Source organism: Megalopta genalis, chromosome 6 (genome assembly GCF_051020955.1).
Source record: "Megalopta genalis isolate 19385.01 chromosome 6, iyMegGena1_principal, whole genome shotgun sequence".
Lineage (NCBI taxonomy): Eukaryota > Metazoa > Arthropoda > Insecta > Hymenoptera > Halictidae > Megalopta > Megalopta genalis.
Window position 1 is genome coordinate 6,962,551 of NC_135018.1, and position 9,873 is coordinate 6,972,423.

At 41.3% G+C, this 9,873-nt stretch overlaps 1 protein-coding gene across 5 annotated transcripts in view; it reads left to right on the forward strand.

Annotated features, from left to right (window-relative positions):
* Positions 1-9,873, forward strand: part of LOC117225885 (protein turtle homolog B) — a 763,215-nt gene that overhangs the window by 743,833 nt on the left and 9,509 nt on the right. For all 5 annotated transcript variants that reach the window (XM_076523091.1, XM_076523090.1, XM_076523093.1 and 2 more), the window contains 3 exons: positions 3,919-4,206; positions 7,415-7,509; positions 9,566-9,838. In XM_076523091.1, coding sequence (XP_076379206.1) covers positions 3,919-4,206; positions 7,415-7,509; positions 9,566-9,838 — 656 coding nt within the window. The remainder of the gene's footprint in view (positions 1-3,918; positions 4,207-7,414; positions 7,510-9,565; positions 9,839-9,873) is intronic.

Here is a 9,873-nt window from a genome sequence, read left to right on the forward strand (position 1 = left end):
CTTTCACGATTCGAGAAACATTAGAACGGAAAGAGTACGAAGCACGATAATCCACAAACGCGTCCCTCGACGACTTGCTATTGCGTACACGGTGACTCGTCCGCGTAGTGCGTGGTTGTCAGATCGAACCGGAAGCGTGCACTGTATCATGATTCTCTGCTTGCTCAACGACGCGCTTTCTCGCTTCTGATCGTAGATTTAATGTTTCACCTGTTTCTCTGTAGACCTTGTCATTGCATGCGAATGATGGTCTTGCTTCGATAATATTCTCGAACGTAGTGTGGAACATGCCTAGATGACGCACAGCTTCTTCTCACTGTCACCGATCGCGACTCTCGTCGCGGCCAAGATGGCCGACGCGGCGTCCCTCGAGGTATCTAGGGTCGCCAATGAAATCTCTGGACGATTTGGTAATGATTTGTTTTCAATTTTTAGCAGATTCCTCGTCGGTGAAATATTTCTCGACGGAACCCTTGTCACCCTCGTGGAAACTTTATAGTCGCCGTTTGTCAACAACTTTAAAAACGAGCTGCAAGACTCGAATAATCGTATCCCCTCTTCCCAAATCGTCCGATTTTGTTTACAAGCTGAGGAACAATTAGAGGGAATTTACAGTACTTATTTATTTCGTTACGAACACCATAAAAAGTTTCTGAAATTTTCAATGATTTAAAAACAGTTGGTCGGAAGCGAAGACATTATAAATTAAGACCACATAATTGATTTGTCCGTTCAAAACAAAATTTTTCTCATTTTTATAAATACACGTAACAATGTTCTGGATTATTAACAAGAATTTCAAATTCAGCCTTTAGAAGATATTGTTACAACTTGAAACTACACAATTTATTTTGCCGGTTTGAAATTATAATTATAAATTTTAAAAATCGCGTAAATCGGAACCGGGAAACATCAATCTATGCATGCAAATTAACAGCGAGATAAATTTCAAGAACGTTTTCCATTATAATACGAGGTAAACGGTGACTGAAAATATCGTAGAGAAACTCGAACCATATCCTTGCTTATTATTTGTCACGTTCGTTCAACAAGCTTTCTAGCCAAGGTAGCTGGGACAATAAAGTTAGAATTGATATCGACGACCGCTTCTGTCACGACGAATCTTCCGAGAAACGGTGGCTTTCAACGACGACGTTTGTCGCGTATTTTTATCGGATTTTATCGCGATCCGCCGCGATATTTGCTACGCTGATTTTCTCGCGTTACGAGACGGAATTAAACGTGCATGAGACGAAAATCAAGAAAGCTGTGAGAAGATGTTTAACCCTTTGCACTCGAAGTTTTTTTTGAGTCATATTACCAGCAACTCGAAGCCATTTTAGTGAAAAGATCATATTCACATGTAAGTTCATGATATAAGCATTAAAAGAAAAGTCATCGTTGTATGTTATTATTTTTTTAATTGTTTATGGATACAAACGTCATTTGTCACCAACAGCGAAACATCCTATAACTAATTTTTACGATTTGTTTTTGTTCTTATGTTAAAAACTGAAAATTATTTGCATTGTCTCCGTAGCGGAGCCCTCGAGTTTGAAGACAAATTTTAAATGGCTCCGCTCCGGAGCCCTCGAGTGCAAAGGGTTAATGTTCACGAGATATAAAGCAGCCGGCGTGTGCAGTGTTCACAGAAAAATATGTTACGCAAGGAGTGGGGTAGGCGACGCACGTACTCTGGGAGTCCCGTACAACGATGTGGCGCGTCTACTGGGTGAACATTATGATTCTGAACTACGATTGCGTCGCGACGCAAACCCTCAGTCTGATCGTAGTTCAGAATTGGAACAATTAGTTTTTAAGACAGAATCAATCAAACACGATGGAAACAAAACACACAATATCTCATGTTGTTTTCTTCAAAATAATCAGCCCGAGCAGATCGTTCAAAGATCCGAGTCCGATATCTATGCGATAACACGCGATAAAAATAAAATCTCTCTCTCTCTCTCTCTCTCTCTCTCTCTCTTTCTCTCTTTTTTCTCGTGCCACCCGTTTGCTCCATTTTCGAGTTGTCTATTTCCTTATTTCCGTCAAAACTGTCCGCCGATATCTCGTCGCGACCGGGAAACGAGCGACCCCCCCCCCCCCCACCAATGATCTCATTTACATAATTGTCGTCGGCTAAATACGAAACTCACTGGGCCGTGGTTAATCAGCCGGCGCTCGTTTATTATCGAGATATTAATCCATTATTACCTACAATGCGACCGAGAGCATAAATCAAGTCGCCAGTCGAAATTACGCGGCCAAATAAATCACGCAGCAGTGCGAAACGTTGTTTGAATTCCTTACGTCAGCGCGGCGCGAACGCGACGTCCTTTACCAATTAATCGACGCGAATTTCCGGCGGTATTATCTCTTGTAAATTGCTTCATCTCACCTGGGAAATTAATGAACTTTATATTGGTTCCCTTACGGATACAAGTGATCCATGTCCTTATGCATCGCATAGCATACATAAAAAATAAAATAGGTGAAATAAAACAAAAAGATAAAATAAATCAAAATAGCATTATATATATACATATATAATAGAAGACCGCTCTTTAATGCTGCATAAAATAGATAAAATAAAGCAAGAAAATAAAATAAAACAAAAAAGTATATATATATTTGCTATTTTATGTAGCGTTAAAGAGCAGTCTTTTAACTATATATGTATATGTTACCGTGAATGACCGAAATTGAAGAATGTCGACTTTCACCGGTGAATGTCAACAGATACCAAATACGTCGGTGAAAGATCGAATATTTCATTACATCGTTGTACATTCGGATCCTCTCCGGTGTGTGTCGACAATCACAGATATGCTCTGGTGGAGGTCCAAAACCTGTCATTGCAAAAGGAAGTGTTCCACAAATAAATGCAGTTGTAAAAGCAAGGGACTCTTGTGCAATTCAAAGTGTCATAATAGTTTAAGTTGTTGCAATAAATAAGATTTGAATCACATAACTAATTTTTTTATTACTATTATTTTCTTTTCTCATGTAGAATGTACCGTGTATTTTAAATTCTTGGTCATTCCTTTCAGAAAGAGAGGCGAAAAAGTTACGCCACCCTTGCGGCGTTTTATAGCGACTGAATTACGGAGAAGAAAATATAAATCTCCAACATGTTCAACATTCACCATTAGTGCATGGTGAATGTCAACATTTACCGGTGTAAGTCAGAAATAAGGGTATTTAGCAAATATTTCGGACATACACCAAGCGACTATGTGAATGTTGACATTCACCGGTGAAAGTCGACATTCTCCAGATTTCGGTGTTTCACTGTAACATATACACTGTATAACACTATCATAAAGAAGAGAGTCCAGACTTTAATTAGAAAAAAGGATCATCATCCTACGATGATTTCTCGCGGACTTATCGTCGGTGAAATTTAGTCAATTTCGATCGTGAAGTTTGTCTATGCTATAAGGTTTTCGAGCGGTATGTAACGAAGACTTCGATTCGAGCTTCGGCAAATCCGAACTACTGTTCCCCGTGCGGGTCAAAACAGTCTGCGGGCCGAAAACTGTCAGATAGGAAAGACCAGCCGCGCATCTCCGGTCGGACTGATTCGTATAGCGGCGATTCCGTGTAGCGATTAGAAAGACAGAGCCGCCGTGAGGTAGTCCCGGGTCCCGAAACAATGCAAGCAAAGACAAGAAATCAAGCCTCGCGAACCCCTTATCCCGGGCGATCCCTCCTCGCAGAGCGCAAGCCTCCCAAAGGAAATCCCCGCGAGATCAGCGGTCCTTTCAACGATCAAAACCCCAATCTCGTTGGGAGGATTGCCGTCGTAAGAGGGGAGGGAGACGGTCGAGGAGGATGTTGAGGATGTTGAGGAGGTCGAGGAGGTTGGGCCAGAAGCCGAGGGGTGTACTGAGAAGCATTTACTGCGATTTCCAGCGCTGACACCGGTGATGCTGTCGTTGTCCGGGCCGCTGCTCGGCGCGGTCGTCGGCGCGACGGCTGGCCTGCTCTTGGTGATCTTCGTGATAGTGCTCGCGGTGAGATTACGCTATCGACCAAGGCCGCAGGAGGACAAGGACTCTCACGACGACGGCGGCATGGCGAACCTGGCCGCGTCCGGCACCGGCAGCTCCTCTCCACGTGATAAATCGTCGACCTTGCCTCTCAACTCCGACAGCATCGAGAGCTTCGAGAAGGACCCCGATATAATTCCTCACGCTAATGGTGGGTAATTTAACGACCATCTGGTGTGTTGCAACCATCGTTCAACGCCGATCGAGCCCTGCCAAACCCCTCCCCCACTCCCAATGCTATCGCTCCCGCCGCGCAATCTATGCAACTCCTTTCGCTTGCCGACAGTTTTGTTCCACTTCGCTGCACCGGCCGCTCGTCGCGCGGCGATTAGACGCATCCTCGAGACGTTGACGGTCGATGTCGCGAACACCTGACGCCCAATATTCTTTCAGAAGGAGCCGGCCGACTTATACGGCTCGAGTGCAGCCGCGATTTACGAGTCGCTCGACCTGCTGACCGCACGATTTTTTGATAGCTTCGCTGCCGATAGCAGCGTCCTGGGGAGCCGTGACAGAGTACATCGTTTTTAGAACGTTTTAATAGTAGTAATAATAATTATTATTTATTTATTCATACGAAGGGATAGAAAATTTTATAGAAGAAGTAATCAAAAGAAAGAGATTGTTATATGATAATTGCACGAGCATAGACAAAGGGAGAAAAGAAAAAAAGAAGGTCGAAATAAATTGATATACAGGGTGTCCTAGGTTTTCTCGGCCGAACGGTATCAGCATACTCTACGAGCGAAAATAAGAAGGAACTGTCATATAAACATAGACTGAGATTTCTTAAAATATTATAAGAGACACACGGAACGATAACGGTCTGATCGGGAATATTTATCTATATAGGTTCGCTCTATTTCGAAGTGTTGCCTGTTTTTGTAAATGCAGCATTGACATCTATGAAAAATTAAACGGCTTAGTAAACATAGCTTGGACAAGTAAATACAGTAAAGAGAAATGCCACTAACATATTTTTACATCATACGAAAATCAATCCGTTGTTATTTCGTAGTTTTCTTATAATGTTTTAATAAACCATTTTCGAGCCTATGCTAATATGACATTCTTCTTATTACTTTCATTGATAAAATGTGCTGATCCGTTTGGCCGAAGAAACCTGGGACACCATGTATATTGGGTTGGCCAATAGGTCATTGCGTTTCTTCCTAAACCGTTTTTTCCCAAACCGTTTCAATTTCGAAACCGTAAATTCGCTGTATACCCTGATGGGTTATGGTTTGAACTCGTTTAAAAAAAAAAAGTCTTCCGTAATTTTGTTTAAGTTTGTCTATTCGGCATTAATTTTGATACGGTTAATTCCGACTAGCATTTTCGTCATATTTTGCTTTACTACTTCCGAAAAGGAAAAAAAGCTGTGGAAGCACATAAGAAGTTATGTGAACGTGGTACGATGAAGTTGCCTGAAAGATGGCAAAATGTAATCGAACAAAATGGAAAATCCATTATTGATTAAAGATTTTATTTTCATGGAAAATTTGTCTTTCATTTACGGAGAAAAAAACGCAACGACTCGGTGGTACAACTGAGAAGGGGGTGATTCTTCATAAAAGAACGAACTTTGTTGCCGCGAAGTAGCATTCGCATAGCAATTATCATCTCGCTTTCTCAATTATTCTTTCTCAATTATTCGCGAGTCGCGGGCATAAATACAGCATGATCTTGGAACACCTCCGCGCTTAATGAAGAATAAGATAACTCGACCAATCGCGAACGAACAAGCTCGTCGGTGACGGTGCACTTCGGAACAGACGCCGCGTTCGAAGAATTAACTGGCGCGTTTCACGGTATATCCGATACCTCGACGAAGAGTCGTGGAAAGTCTGGCGAAAAGAAATGCTGGCAATTAGCTCGTTACAATGGAGCAGTTTCCACCAAAAAATTCCGTTCTCCGGCGGTTTTCTTGTCCCGGTACTTGCAGAACTTTCCCTGACCGGCTCGAGGCCGGATGCCGATGAATGATCGATCAATTTTATTATTAAAGTCAATAGTTTATTCAATGGCACGGTTATTGGAAGCTTCGCGGGAGCAAAGCAGGAACCGTCCGGAAATAATGAAACGTTCCTGATCGTTGTTGCCTTTGTTCTCCGCTCGACGAATCCCAATTAGATGTTCGGCAAACGGTATTACCACGATTTTTCTCATTGAAAACCCGCCGTTCTAGATTCTTTATCGTGCGTAATCGTTACGATCCTAAGAAAAGCTCCACAGGAATTGTTTTACTTAGATAATTAATTGTCTTCGCGATTTGATTTATTGTGTACGATTATACGAATACTGTGGTAATAACTAGACGGCGGATCTCTGTGCAAAATAAAAATTGTCACAGTTGATCGCAAGGATCATAAGTCGGATGAAAATTTGTTTCAATACTTGTAGCAAGTTGAAAATAATGTAACAACAATCTGAAATACTTCCAATGTCTTTACAGTTTTGTATTTGACCTGTTCACTTTTCTCATAGATTCATAAAATCCGCAGTCTAATAACGATGAAACATTTTAAAAAGTTTCAAGTTTGACAGTTACCGACAAAAGTTAAGAAACATGCTACACAGATTACGTTGTATGATCTTGGTTGCAATAAACATTCTTAACGTAGGATAAAGATTTGTATTGTGTCAATGAAAATACCAATTCTACTTCTTTTTATAGTTATTTAATATTTCATCTTTATTTCTATATTATTTTTGTGTATCTTTTACTTGTTTTTATTTTCATTGCCTTTCTTTGTTTGTCACATGCACCGAATAAAACAGTATTACAATATAAACAATGTGACACATGTGCTTCGCTATAATATGTACTGTTAAGTCGATAAAACGTATGTTTAATGAAATATTAAATTTTAATAAGATGTTAACGATATATACTAAGTTTCTTAACTTTCGTCGGTAAGTGTATTTAATCCAGCCGCACACATTTTTGCGAAGCTACATAATCCGGTGAATTTCTTTCAGCCTTATCTGCATTGTAAGTATATTACGCATCACTTTATCTGCTTTTCTTTTGAGCTAGAGATCTCGCTGAAAATAAAGAGTAAAATATGTAAGTAAAATTGCACGTCGATTTGTCTTGGAGTAAGGATCGTCTGTGCATTCAACTGTAAATTCGGAGCGCATTTGTCCCGAACGAGGTTTCGGCAATAAAAACAGCGGCGCGAGCGAAAAGACGGTTCTAATTATACGTGCTCGGAGGAGCGTCGGGGTAACGGTTAAAAAGACGAAGAAGAAGGCCGTTTCTTTGAAGTTCTGGCCGGGAAACGAATGTGGCGAAAAGTTCTTGCCGGCAGCAGCCGTGAAACAGTTAACAATCATCTTGAACTGTTTTTCCACAGAAAATTCTTACGCGGAACTGTGCAAGGGCACTTCTCCCCGGTACGTTCTGCACCAGCCACGAACAGACGCGAGCACTTTCGCCAATGTCAATAACGTAAGTACAAATTGCATTAATTGAACGGGGCTGTGCTCCTTCTCCCTCTCTCTCTCTCTCTCTCTCTCTCTCTCTCTCTCTCTCTCTCTCTCTCTCTCTCTGTGTGTGTGTCTCTCTCTCTCCCTCTCTCTGTCTCTCTCTCTCTCTCTCTCTCTCTCTCTCTCTCTCTCTCTCTCTTTCTCTCTTACTCTTTTCCTCTTTTCCTCTTTTCCTCTCATCCTCTCATCCTCTCTCTTCCTCTCTTTCTTCCTTTCTCTTTTTCTCGCTCCATTCCAGTGTGCGAAGTTCCATACGTGTCAGGTGCCAAAAATAAAGGGAAAAGGATTCGATAGAGCACGAAAACTTTGAGTGGTGACCCTCGTAACTTTTAAAACAGCGCGCGCACGCCCCCACCGCCACCCTCTCTTCATTTCTCGTTAAAGACTTTTCGAGTCGAGCATGCTTCTCGGTCGGAAATGACCAGTCCCCGTGTCCGTTTCAACAGCATTAACATTCAACGTTGCCGGAAGTTCTGCTAAATTCCCTGCGAAATTAACAATTGTAAAAAATATACATTTTTAAGCACTTCACGGGCGGAGATATGTTTCAAGTGCGAAGCTGGCCGTCGAGGAATCAAAGTTTTACAAGGATTTCGATTTGTTACGGACTCTGTAAGCTTCTTAACACTACATTTACGGAGCGTTGGAAGCAATTGTTTTATATTGGTTTGTAAATGTAACAACAAGACATTTAGTCGGATCTTTTACGCGTCCGTTAAAGGTTCATTACTGAGCAGCGGACCTTTATGCAAAATACAAATTTTACGCATCCGTTGCAAGGGACAGGTATTGCATAAACACTTCTTTCGCTTTTGAACAATTTTAAGGAGTTATAAATAATATAACGAAATTATGAAATTTTTGTGATAGCGCCAGTGTTTTGTGTTTCATCTATTCATTTTTATCATAAATGCATAAAACCCGCAGTCTATTCGTTGCTGTCAGAAAAAAAGGATTTATTTATTACTTCTTACTATTTTTTACTTAATATTATCTCTGACTTGTTACTAACTTTTACTCATTATTATTTATTTATTTTAAAAAAAGAACTTTTGCCTTGTACATTTAAAGATACGCCAGTATTGTATTGTCCAGATAATAACACAGTAAGTTCTCCCCGATTCTCCTTCAGTTTGTAAACAAAAGTGGGCGATTTGGGAAGAGGAGAAACGATTATTCGAGCATCACGGCTGATTTTTATAGTTGCCTATTGTCAACAATTACAAAAACGAGGTGCAAGGCTCGAATAATCGCGTCTCCTCTTCCCAAATTGTCCATTTTTGTTTACAAGCTGAAGAGAAATTGGGGAGAATTTACCGTATTTTGTATGAAACAGTAAAATATCTCAAAATCACGTTATTTTTTTTTCAAATGTCTCAGTATTCAATTAAAACAGCGATATGTAGTACATGTAACAACCTTATATTTGCTAGACAAATCATCCGATTTATAGCGTTAATAAATAAATAAATATGTACGTTACTTGCGGCAAATATTACGACACCGCTCGTTCGAAATCCGAATAAATTATTATAAATTATTATTAATAAATTATTATTTATATAAACTAATAGAAAACGGCTGCTTTTAGTGAACCGTAAATCAAGTGTTAAATACATATGGAAGTTGTGCCGATTGTTTTCCGCGCCAAACCAACACTTCCACTTACAGTACAATTTACCGGAGAAACTCGTACGAAGTTTGACCGATTTTCGCCTCTGGTTCGAGACTCGCTGGCAACTCCAACAAGCCAAGAGAGAATAGCCGGTTCCAGTATCCGCGAATTAGTGCAGAAAAATCGATATTAGACGGGACAAAGGTGATCCGATAGCAAATGAACCGATCGCGGAATCGTGTCGACCGTTCTCTATAATCACCTTACGAGGCCGATGCAATTATACTGGTAGAGATAGAGAGTGCCGGGGGAGAAAGAGAGGGAGAGAGAGAGGCAGCATTAGATTTCCTGTAGCTAGCCCTGCGGTAATCGGTAACAAATCGCACATTCTCCGATTTTCCAGGGATCAGAGCTGACGTACGCCGAGCTGTCGCTTCGGGGCACCCGACGAATACCGCCTAATTGTTATCAGCCGGTACAGGTGTCCAATATTCAGCGACCTCAACTGCTACCCATGTCGACCCTGACGCGCAGGCAGCCAATCCAGGAACCGACGATTTACGCGCAAGTCGCCAGTCATTCCAAGCCGATTTATGTGCCACCCCCGCATCCGTACATGAGTCGCGCCAGCGACGAGACCACGGCAGAAACTCCATTAATCGGACACGACAATAAGGTGACAATTAATTGACGATCGTAGAGGCGGCGGCG